At 51.6% G+C, this 12187-nt stretch overlaps 1 protein-coding gene across 4 annotated transcripts in view; it reads left to right on the top strand.

The window, feature by feature from the left end:
- EFL1 (elongation factor like GTPase 1) overlaps positions 1–12187 on the top strand; it is a 122953-nt gene that overhangs the window by 299 nt on the left and 110467 nt on the right. For 2 of the 4 annotated variants that reach the window (XM_023254827.2, XM_045058727.1), the window contains exons 2-4: positions 619–728; positions 3630–3697; positions 5239–5323. In XM_023254827.2, coding sequence (XP_023110595.2) covers positions 638–728; positions 3630–3697; positions 5239–5323 — 244 coding nt within the window. In that variant the 5' untranslated portion in view covers positions 619–637. The remainder of the gene's footprint in view (positions 1–618; positions 729–3629; positions 3698–5238; positions 5324–12187) is intronic. The other 2 variants (XM_023254828.2, XM_045058728.1) reach the window with 1 other exon arrangement.

Below are 12187 nucleotides of genomic sequence, written 5' to 3'. Positions count from 1 at the left end.
GCCTGCGGACCCGCGATCCTGGAGACCACGAACGCGGAGCCCCAGGGAAGGGAAGGGAAAGTGGACGGGGTGGGGGTGGGGGTGGGGGCTTTTTCTTTTGAGAGCAAGGAGAGACTCCAGTGCACCTGTGGGGCCAGCGAGCGTGCGACCCGAAACTTTGTTCGGGCTGGGTAGGCGGTCACACAGCCGGTGCTTTGGTGTCGGGTGAAAGCGAGCGGGGGTGCTGGGACGAGGGGCTCGGAGAAGGACCGAGGAGCGGAAGGGACAGGTGTCCGCGTCTGCCCTCCCTCCCGCAGGCGCGCATTCCCCGCGTAGGGTCTGCCTCTGGGCAGTTAACTGCTGTCACCGCCCCGACGAGCTGCGTGACTCCTCGCGGCGGTCCAGTCCCGGAAGGGTGAGCCACCTCCGTCCCACAGGCGTGCTGTGGCCTTCGCTCAGAGGCTCGGAGTGGACTTGGATCTGGCCGGGCGAATCCCTTCAACAGGCGTTCACCGGGCGCCTGGGTTAAGGGACCTGGGAACTCTTGTCAGTTCCCAACATTACGGGGGTGGGGGTGGGGGGATGTGAGGCTTTGGTGTTTAGCCCATGTGCCATTTGTAACACATCCCTAATTTTTAGTCCCAGGAAAGAAAGGACCATGGTGCTCAATAGTCTGGATAAGATGATCCAGCTGCAGAAAAACACAGCTAACATCAGGAATATCTGCATTCTGGCTCATGTCGACCATGGTAAGACTCCTTTCCGAACGGCTTATTTTCAGTCATTAGGGGGGTGTGTCTGCATATGTGTCAGAGCCGGGAGAGGACGCTGTGGGCTGTTGAGCCTGACGCTTGCGGAGAAGCAAGTATTCCTTTGGAAGGTTGATGTCCGCGGCGCCGGCCATAAAAGCGTTTGAAATGAACAGGGCGAACTAGTGATTAGCATTCTTCGGTGGGGTGTATTTCATTGTGTGGTTTTTTTATTTTATTTTATTTTTATTTTTATTTTTTAACGTTTATTTATTTTTGAGACAGAGAGAGACAGAGCATGAACGGGGGAGGGGCAGAGAGAGAGGGACACCCAGAATCCCAAGCAGGCTCCAGGCTCTGAGCTGTCAGCACAGAGCCCGACGCGGGGCTCGAACTCACGGACCGCGAGATCATGACCTGAGCCGAAATCGGACGCTTAACCAACAGAGCCACCCAGGCAGGCGCCCCTCATTGTGTGTTTTTTTTAAATGAGACCTTGAGGTTTTGTTGTTGTTGTTGAAATAAGTGGTTTTTGTTTTTTGTGTTTTTTTCTTGAAATGGCTTTGTAATCTAAAAAATAGTCTGGACACAGTGTCTCAGGGCCTGTGTGATGTGATTCTGCTTGACTCATCGGGTGTCTCTTGAACGTCTGCTAGATTTGAGGGGTTTTGCTGCCTGTGTGGGAAGGGCAGAAACTTGTGACTGGGGCAGCAGTGGAGGCCTGGAGGAGATCTGGGGGTCGAGGCAGCACGAGGTGAGGGGCAGAGGGTGGACTCCGCAGGTCGGGACAGCTGGAGGGCTGGGAGGGCAGGGACGGGTTAAGAGGTTTCACAGCGTAGTTGGTGTTAAAGGTGACCCTCGCAGGGGGACTCAAGATGGCAGGTGGGGACGCACGTTCCAAGTGGGGACGGCGTCAGTAGGCGAGAAGGGAACGCGTGTGACCGAAGCGCAGGACGCGGGCGGCGCAGAGGTAGCTAGGGGATGATGGTGCACTGCTGACAGATTCCGTCCTTGCACCACCGCGTTGCTTCCTGCTAAGCGTGCTCTCCCTTTCGCACCCCTTCCTCCTGCAGTAGCCGCAGCCGGCTCAGAGGAGTGGGTGTGGTGGTGAGGGGGTGAGAGGGGAACGTGACGAGGCCGCCTGGGCCGTAGCTCACAGAGCGCTTCGTGCCACCTAGGACTGGGATCCGGGTGAGCCCCACCCCGCCCTGGAGTGAGACAGCCCGGGGTCGGAACTCCCTTTCAAGTCACCTCGCCCTGGGGAGCGTCAGCACGCAGCGTCTAGACCGGGAAGACTGTGCCTGCCTTACGGGGCGGAGGGGGTCACCTGGGACGCTGGCGAGGAACCCTTGGCAGGTGCACGCCCTGTCATGACTCTGGTGGTTAACGTTTGCCGCTGGGTAGCAGGGAGCCGCCGGGAGAGCAGAATAAAGCAGGGGTGTTGTAATCAACACTGTGGGAAGATTGGTCCGGCGGGAGCGTTCAGTGTGGATGGAAGGCAGAGAGGTCCGTTAGGTGGCCGTCGCTGTGGGCGGAACAGCCGCAGCGGAGTAGCCCGGGAGCTGAAAGGGCTGGTGGGGTCGCTTCGTGGGTGACGCCCGCCCACGGGTTTGTGTAGTTATGCTGCCCCCATTGCGAGGACCTGAGCTTTGACCGAAGTGTGGGTGTGTGTCCACGTCTGTGTATTTGCTTCGTGAATTAAAGCACGTGGCAGGTCAGTGGTGTGTGGTCCCAGGGATACAGCCAAAGTGCTGAAACACGGTGCTTTCTCAGCACCTGACGTCCTCGGGGAAATCGCCTGCCAGACCTAGGGTGGTACCCGCTGGACGGCGGGGGAGTGACGCCCCAGGCCTGTGCGAACACACAGTATTTACGCGCCACACGGAGAACGCGGCACGTGTGTTCTTAGGTGCTCCCGCTGACTGCTGTCTGGTTTGTACGGTTACCCATTCCGTGGCTTTGCTAAAATTCTTAGAGTGTACCAGGGACTTGGTTGTCCTAAGAAAAGACCCTCCGTTTGTCACTTCAGCCCAGCATTCTTTAAACAGTTATCTGTTTGTTGCACTTCAGACTGTGTAGTCTTTGTAAAATCTCGCGTGAAACTCAGTGTGTGCCCGAGTCCAGACTTTACCCCGGAGGAGACCCTGGGGTGTGCGTCCCGGATCTGGGTGGCCTCGGTCGTAGCTGCGCTGTGGCCGATGTCGTCCGCAGGCTTGCCCTCCGCGGGAGGCAAGGGTGAGCTTCTTGCATTGCTTTGCTCATAAGTGTTTCCCGAAGACAGTTTGACTGGCAAGTGCCAGCTCGGGCCATCCTTGGGGACATGTGGCAGGTTATATTGTTGTCCCTTGGTGACGTCGTATGCCGTGGACCGTCCAGAGACGGACGTGAGTCTTCTGCCGTCGTGTTGTTCTGGCCACCGAGAGCTTCAGTTTGTGGCGTGGCCGTTAGGGCGGTCACACGATGAATGTAGCGATACTTGATCGAGTTCTCGTAGGACAGAGTTTAGGAGCCACGTGGATGCTGCGCGTCACACGTTCTCTCTTGTCGCCGGCATGGTGGTGTGTCTCGTCACTGAAGAGTCTGCATTTTACTCTGTCGGTTATGCTTCAGTTAAAAAAAAGTTGCTCGATGACTTTTCGGGGGAGGGCGATGAGATCCACGGGTTGGAGCTACAGATTTCCAGCCCTCTGGAGCGTTAGGGTCTGTGTCCTTCCAGGTGACACTCCGTGCAGACAAACTCTTTGAAATGCTTATTATGTCTTCACTTCACTCAGTACCGGTAACTGGGAAATCTTGGCTTAACCAGTTCTTAAGGTCAGAAATTAATTCTGTAGATACGATACATCACCCTTCCTCTTTAGGAAAAGAAATAGATTTGAATTACTATTGTTATTTTAACAGGAAAAACTACTCTGGCCGACTGTCTTATATCTAGCAATGGGATCATCTCCAGCCGCTTGGCAGGCAAGGTAAGTAGTTGCATTCGATGAAGTCTTGTTGCCTTTCAGTAGGTAGCAGCTGTCCGAGGTGTGATGTATTCGTAGACATCCAGGAAGAGTGCAAAGCCCAGTTTATGTGTCTGAGAAGCTGCTCGTCTATTTAGCAAGATAATATACGTGTTGAGAAAGGTGTTTTATGTTGCTGTATAGTAATATGTCCTAAATGCAGAAACGAGTTTTTGTAACAAGTCCGGTGACGGCTGGCCCAGCTGTGGAAGCTCTCACAGAGCGCGAGGTTCTGTGGAGGACGAGTGTGTGGTTTGGGGAGACGCCGGCATGTGGGGGAGCACAGTGGACAAAGGGGATCGGGGCTGATTTGGGTGCTGTCCTCGATTCGGGGGAGCATTTGCCTGGAGGCCCCGGGAGAGGAAAAGTCCTGGTGGAGAGAATGCCGGATTCCGGAAGAACTTGAAGGCAGCTGGAGTCTGAGGGTCATGATGAAAATAGTGTCTTAGGAAATGAAATTAAAGAGATCTTCGTTTCTAGCTGCGAGTGTAAGTTACTCGCAGTAGAAAAACAGAGCAGTTCCTTCCCCCAGTGAGTTGAGGATATGATCAGTGGAGTTGATCACAGAGCTGGCATTTCCGATCTGTAGGGAAGAGACGAGCCTCTCCACGCATTGTCCTCGGACAGTTGGTTATCTGCGTGGAAAATAAATAAAATTGGACTTCTTCACACCGCACACAGAAATCAGCATGTAATTGAAACAGTCGTATGTGAGAAGCAAAATTATAAAACTTGGGAAAAGAATATAGGAAAGTACTTCTGTGACCTCAAGAGAAGGTTTCGTCACTGAGACGAAGAAGTACGTCCCGTTATGTAGGTTTGATCAACTCAAGTACATTGCAACTAAGAACATCTGTTCGTCAGGAAATGCCATAAAAAGAGTGAGAAGACAAGCCTGGTAAGTGGGAGAAAATAGTAATAACACATAATTGACAAAGGTCTAATATTCAGGGACTGTAAATAGCTTCTATCCGGAACAGAACAAATCTGTAATATAACCATTAAAAAGATGGACAAAAATCTTGAACAGGAAACTCCCAGAAGAGGAATGCCACATGGCCAGTGTGGCAAACTAGGATACTCAACCCCACTGACAGTCGGAGAGATGTAAATTAAAAAAATAATCATTTATCATCATTTGTCAGTATTTATCATTGATGATGGAAAAAGGAGTGAAGGCTCCTGATGCTTCTAGAGATCTTCGGTTTCAGTGTTTGCTCAGACTTCGTCAGACAGCCTAGGAGCAGGGAGAGAACGACCGGCCCCCGCGTGCTACATGCCGGGGAGGGCGTGCGGAACCGGCATGTGTGCGGAACGTGGTGCTGTCTCTCGGGGCGTCCGCTCTCTTCCCTTGGCAGCCTACCTTCCTCACCCCCTCCCCACGTTAAAAAACTACGAAGGGCTTTTAGTTTAAAAATGATGTGTTTAAAGCAAAAGTCCAGCTCAGACCGTCTTAGTGTCAACATTTCACTGGGAAGTAAGGATGCGTATGTTGCATTTTACAGTTAAGGTACATGGACAGCAGAGAAGACGAACAGGTTCGAGGGATCACTATGAAGTCGAGTGCCATTTCCCTGCATTATGCCAAAGGTAAATCAGTCTGTGTTTTAAAGAAAAATAGTTTGTCTCTTCAGTGTCCTCCTTTCTGTTTCCGGATTAAGTGTACGCTTCCGTTTCCATGCTCTGTACTCCGCAAATTTCCTTCTGGCCTCTGATGATCTGATGCCAGAGTCAGGCTGTCCAGACTCGGATGCAGATGGGGACCTCTGACCGGCCTGAGGGTGAAGAGCTGGCAGTTCCCACCTGCCCACGTCCCCCCAGGTGATCGTACGGATTTCTCCACCAGGAGGGTCGCAAGGCCTTAGCCTTCCATTCCTGGCTGGATCCTTCTTCTGTCCTGTGGCCTCAGTACTGGCTTTAGAATCTTCCTCACTCGGGTTGCCACGTTCGTCACAGTTTGCTCTCCCCTAAATCAGGATGTCGTTTTGACAGTAACACTTGCAGAACTGATGTGACAGGAGTAGTCATACAAGTATGTGACATATGTGTGAATACTCACCAAAAAGCCTGTGTTAGTAAAAATAATGCCGACAACCTTCGTGTCTGCCTTTGGAAAATGGCCAAGTAAACTGATACATCCGTGCTGTGAAACGCACGCAGCTGTTCAAACCACTGTTTGATCTGTATGTTATCATGTAGAAAAAAATGTGTTGACAAAAGCAAGTTGCAGAGTAAATATGTGTAAGATGGGAGTGTGTTTTGGGAATAAAATACTGAGTGTGCAGATCAAGGTGTCTGGAAGGCCACGTACCGAAGCCTTAACGCCAGTATCCGCGTTATGTGAAACTTAGTTTTCAAAACATTTACTTTTGTACCATTTGGAAATTTTACACAAAATGTGTATTTTTTTAATTAGAAGAAAATAATAAAGTTCTGTTTCATTTCCCTAATGGATCTGTGGTTCGTCTTCCGCAGTGTTCTATGTCTGACACTGACTCCCAGGAATATTCTGGGAGGTGTGACTGTATTGTCTTTGACGCCGGTCTTTAAAATATTTTCGTGCTAAACCAGCCTTGAAGCTCTTGGGTATTCTTGGTGAATTCCACATGTTTAATATTTAAAGTAATGCCTTATGTTTTTAAAACTACCTCTCACGTTTTAAAAGGTATGTCCTCATTCTGTGAGCCAGCCAGTGGGGCAGCGCTCCGTTTATTTGCCACCTCCCCTTATTTTTATAGACCTCACGAGCTTTGCAGCCTGCCTTTTTCCACACTCAGACCGTTAGTCTCTCTTTGTTGGATGATTCCTCTAGGGTCAGCTTCTGGATTCTGTCTCCAGGTCCTCCACCCCCTTTTGCAAGCATCACGGTTTACTTTCTATCGATACCACTCGCCCATTCCAGTGCACTGGTCTCTCTGGTTTAGCGCCGGAGGAGCCCGGCTCTAGGGCCCTGGAGGTTGAATGGTCTGCCCTGCGTTTTGTTCAGCTCTGACCTTGGGCGCCTCACTCCCAGACTGTTTTAGATGCGCTCCCTTGACCACACAGAACCGAGGCTTAAGCCCGCATGTGCTGCGGAGGGTCGGCTTATTGAAAGAATGTGTGTGCTGTGACATTGGAGAAATGTTCCTGAAAACCGAAAACCTCAGGAAATTCTCAGGAGCAAGATGTGGCCGGGCTTATCTGTTCTGCCAGGCCCGGGCAGAGGTGGCACCTGTGGATGGGCCGCCCGCGGGTCGGACGGCCGCCTCCTAGTCTGACTAGTGCCGATGGGAGTGCGGAGTCCTAAGGTGTCAGCTGTGTCTCTGGGAGCGTGACTGCCTGGCGGGGGCTCTGGCGTAGACATTTGTCACACCTGACGGCTGGTGCGCAGTCTCCTCTCCACACGTACAAAGAGTGGGGCACGTGCCCTCAGACACCTCAGACACGAGATACGCTCCTATCTGCGTCTCAGTCCTGATTCTCTGCAAGAGGGTGTTCCTGCCGCGAACGTGGGGCCATCCGAGGGGGACCTCCTCCCGGAGGAGGGAAACCTGATGGTGAAGAAACTCCACGGGTGGTTTTTGTTTCCTGTGTCTGCCCCTTCTTCCTGCCCCCCTCCAAATAACCTCTTAATTAACATTTAGCACAGAGATTCTTTTCTAAGTGCTTTCTGGTTCTGACACTTGATCTAACCGGCTTTCAGAAATTTTTTCAAATCCTTATTTGGATCAAAAGAGTATTTTTCTAGTTTAAAGTAAATAAATAGGCTTATAAAACCCAGGCATGTATTAGAAATGCTGTTGAAAACCCAAGCATGTTCTAGAAGGTGATACAGTATCACCTTCTATATCGTCCTCCCGGGACCCAATTCTTCCTTGAGAAGAAGATGGAGCCTCCTGTCTTTACCTTTGTCACCAAAGTTTGCTTCAAGGGTCGGGACCATGTTGTTAAACCTTGTTATTTTCCTGTTTTGTACCTCTCTCTGTGTCCTTCCCACAGGGATGTCGTACATTTACCCGGTCAAGAGTTAGGACATACTCCTGGCAACGTACTTTCTATAAAAAAAATTCCAAGGGGATGTAATTCCTTTGAGTCGTTTAGCCTAGAGTTCAGATAAAGATGGGAGAGATGTCTTGAAGTGGGTCAGATAATTTGAAATTCATGGACTGTTCTTTGAAGAGTCTCAAGGCATTTTTGCTTTCATTTCTGTTCTATAGCCATTCTTTACACCGGTTCATAACTATTGCTGTCCTAGAACTTCTGAAATGAAGTGTTCATTCTAGTTCATCTTTTTAAAAATTCTAAATAAATTGGGGTGCCTGGGTGGCTCAGTTGGTTAAGCCTCCGACCACTGATCTGTGCTCAGGTCATGATCTCATAGTTTGTGGGATCGAGCCCCGAGTGGGGCTTTGTGCTGACAGTGCAGAGCCTGCTTGGGATTCTCTCTCTCTCCCTCTGTCTCTGCCCCTCCTCTGTGCTCTCTCTCGCTCGCTCTCTCAGAATGATAAACTTTAAAAAGAAAATTCTAAATAAATTTACGCGTTTCACATTTGTGTGTATTATAGAAAATTCTATGCATTATGAAACACCCGAATGAAATAAAAATCACTCCAGTTTTACCATGTTATGTTTTCAAATTTTACGTCTAATCCAGCCGTACTCGTGTGTGTGTGCCTGCGTGCATATATGCACATGCAGGCTGTGAGGTCTCTAACTAAATTTCCCCCCCAAATAATGAACTACTAACTACAGTACCAGACAGATGTGATTATCACCGTATTCCTGGTTCTTGATGTGGTGTTGGTGCGGACACCTCTACGTGAGCGAGGCCATCCGCGTAGGCCCATTAAGGGCTAGAGAGTGAATTGTACCCACCCGTGAAATACCCCGTAACCTCCAGGCGGGGACGGATGCCATTCAGCCGCAGCAACTGATGCTCTGTGGGAATCTTTTTCAAGAAAAGGTGGCATTGAGATTTTGGTAAAATCTTCCAATTTTTAAACTACTGGCAACTTAAAATTTTTTTAAACACCATGTAGAACAAATTGTAGTGGACTTTAATTCTTAGGCTTTCTGTTTCTAATGTGAGGCATACGCTAGCTAACTACCTGGTTTGGTGGGACTTTCCGGATCCAGCCGGGAGGCAGCCACGTGTGGCTTGGAGGCCAAGAATAGGGAGGGCGTTGTGCGGGCTCACCTGCTCTTAATCTCCAGAGACCAGGCCAGGGGACTCGTGCCACCCACATTCACACGAGGCCAGCATGCACCAGAAGGTTCTTCTCACTCAGACGCAGTAGCTTCCCTTTCCTTCCGGAAATGTGAACAATAACCCACAGTCCCGATGGTTGTCCTAGTTGTGGGACGGAGGCTGGGAGGGACGGGCTCCGTTGTCCCTTGTTTGACCGCAGGTCAAACATTTTCCTCTTAAGATAACGCTTTTCTTTGTGAAGCATTCCGTTGGTGGCAGGGGTAAGAAAATGGGTGCGTGGGATCCTGGGCCGGGAGCCTCAGATACGGGATTTTGTGTGATCGTCACGGTGGCTCCGGAGACGCGTACTGCCCTCATTTTACATGCGTAGCGAGTGGAGTTCGTGGAGTTTCAGGAACTTTCCCGGGGAGAGAGTGGCTGGCATGGGGCAGTGGTCCTGGGAACCACGTGCTTACACCGCCAGCTCGCTCAGCTGGGCCCGGGTCTGGACGAGGCGGGTCCGTGCAGACCGTGGCCGGCGGCTCCCGAGGCCGGCGGCTCCCGTCCACAAGGGATCGCGGGGGCTACGTACAGATGTCTGGGGCCAGCGTCAACCACGTGCCCGCTGCGCTCGGTCACTGCCCTCGATGGAAGCCTCTCCAGCGTCTCTTCCCCACGTTTCTGTGGCTCTACCGCCCTCCGTCAGCCTCCCTCCGCTCCTCTCCTTCCCGAAACTTACACTCTGCAGACCTTCCAAGGGAAACCGGCACCCCTGCCTCCTTGCCGTCTTGTCGTTGCCATTCTCTCCGCCGCCTCCAGGCTGTTTTCCCAGGACACCGCTCTGCCTGTCCTTCTTTCCGGTGAACGCTGCTCCTTCCTCCCGCATCTGTGTCTGGGGTGGACGCGGGGTTGCCATTCTCTTCGTTCCCTGGTCCTAGGTCAAAGCTTAATTCTTGCAGCCTTGTTTTAACACTCCATCTCTTTTGAGACTCATCCCGTCTAACTGCTCTCGTCTTTCTTGTCCCAGTCGGCTCCTGATGACGGTGCCTGCTTGTTAGTGACTTTGGGGCCTGGCTCATAATTTCCCTTTTTACCCAAATCTGCCAAGTTCGCCTTCACCGTGCCCGACAGTGGCGTCTCCGGCAGCGTGGGCTCCTGCTTCTCCACCCGCTCGCTGTCGGGGCTCCTTTCTAGATTGTAGCCTTGCCTGGAACTGCCCATGGTGACGTTTCAGGATCGAAGGCTCCCTTGCCCCCAGTCCTGATTCTCTCCCGCTCTCACCTGTGTGGTCAAGCACCCGTTCTCTGACTTGATGATGTTCACGAGTGCCCTTCACTCACTCCCGGCCTCTGACAGCCCGGATTTGTCATTCTGCCGGCAGTCTCTCCAAGGTCCTTGGTGTCTTTGCTCCCTTGGCCTTCGGTCTTATTTCTCCTGGCAAAACTCTGATCCTTGACACAGCCAGCTCTACACCTTTTCCTCCCATCCCGGCTGGGGTCCCGGCCGGTCCGCGGGGCTGTGGCACTTCCCTCTCTCCTCTGCCGGGTCTCGTGCGTTCTCTCCAGCGGGCCATTTGAACCTCCTTCTGGACCCCCGCCCACTTCCCTTCCCCTCCCTCAACCTCAGCTGGTATCCTTACCTGCTGGGTCCCACAAATGGAAAAGATTCAGCTGCTTGCCAGCTGAAATTTGCCACACCTCAAAACGTAATGGTAGTAGTTTGGTTTTTTTTTTTTTTAATGTTTATTTATTTTTGAGAGAGAGAGACAGAGAGAGACAGACACAGAATCTGAAGCAGGCTCCAGGCTCTGAGCTGTCAGCACAGAACCTGACGCAGGGCTTGAACCCACAGACCACGAGATCATGACCTGAGCCGAAGTTGGACGCTCAACCGACTGAGCCACCCAGGTGCCCCAAAATGTAACGGTATTAGTATCTTTGCTGACTCTTCTCCTGTTACCATGAAAGGGCCGTGCTCTGGACTTGTGTCCTATGGAGTGTCTTCTCTCCTGTAACTTCATCTTCTCTGCTTCTAAGGATGCTCAGGGCTGCCTCATCTTTAGAAAGATGACGTTCATACACCCTTCTAGCCCCATGTCCCCTGTGCTGTCCTGGTCAAAGGTGTGCTGCTGTCACTCAGCTTCTTGATCCTGGGACCCGCACCTTATTCATGGCACATACGACCAGTAGAATTGAGTAAGAGGCCGTGGTCCCTGACCTTCCCTCCAGGGTGAAGTAAACAGATTCCAAGCAAGTTGCCAAGTTTGGAACCCTCACGTAGGTTCCGAGAAACGAACGTCGACCTTTTTCTTACGCAAGGCTTCTTTATCCTGGTTCCTACTCATACATCCTTTTGAGCGAAAATGCCAGTGATGGACGAATCAAGACGGCGTGGACGTGTCGTTACTAGATTTACTCCCCACGCAGCAGGGTTTCAAAGGCGGAGAAGCTCTCCGTGATGTCAGTTCAGGATGTGGCCACGGACTGAGCTGCGGTGTCGGTGGGCACACGCAGAGCCCAGGGCCGGTGAGGTAAAGCGTAGCCAGGGGAGGCCCACGTGTGGTCTGACCTGTTTCGTGCTGGGAGGAGTCTGGAGAGGACTTCGGGATGGGCCGTGCGGCAAGAAGACTCATTTGTCGGCCATTCAGGGTTGCGTGTGGATCACTGTTTCCTCCCTCCTCCCTAAACCACCTCACGTTTGACATTTTTGCTGGCGGGGTCAACCACCCATGATCTCTTCCTGTAACAGCCTTCTCATGAGCACACGCTCAGTTCTCCTGCTGGGACCTGTTCCCTGTGTCAGCAGATGGGAGAGAAAATGCATCGCGTGGTTCCGTGAAATAAGCCATCTCGGTTGATCTTACATGATTTTATACCTTAATTTAAGATATAAAAAGGGACGACAGTGGGATCTCCTGTGGAAGCCTGTGGCTGCCATATAGTTGGGGTAAATTCATGTCCGTGAATGTTCCGTGTTCTAGGCGATGTCCTCAGAAACACGGTCTCATGGCCCCGGTTCTGCCTGTATCCCCGACACTTCTGTTGTGGGAAGTGGCATTCTCCCGGTGTGCTGGGGCATAAAGACGCCTGTGTGATGCGCACATCATCGTCCACGAGAGGAGTGTGTCTCTTCCTTCGTTTGAAGCACGTTTTCTCTCCTCAGCTTTCCGTGTGCGTGTTGGCGAACATCTCCAGTGTTTTGGGGATTGAATGTGACCTTACGGGAAGTTTCCCTCTTCGCAGGGATCTTTGGCAGGTGCTCGTGACAGATGTGCATCTTCAAATGAA

This window comes from Felis catus, chromosome B3 (assembly GCF_018350175.1).
Source record: "Felis catus isolate Fca126 chromosome B3, F.catus_Fca126_mat1.0, whole genome shotgun sequence".
In the NCBI taxonomy this organism is placed as follows: Eukaryota; Metazoa; Chordata; class Mammalia; order Carnivora; family Felidae; genus Felis; species Felis catus.
This window is presented reverse-complemented; position numbering and strand designations above follow the sequence as displayed.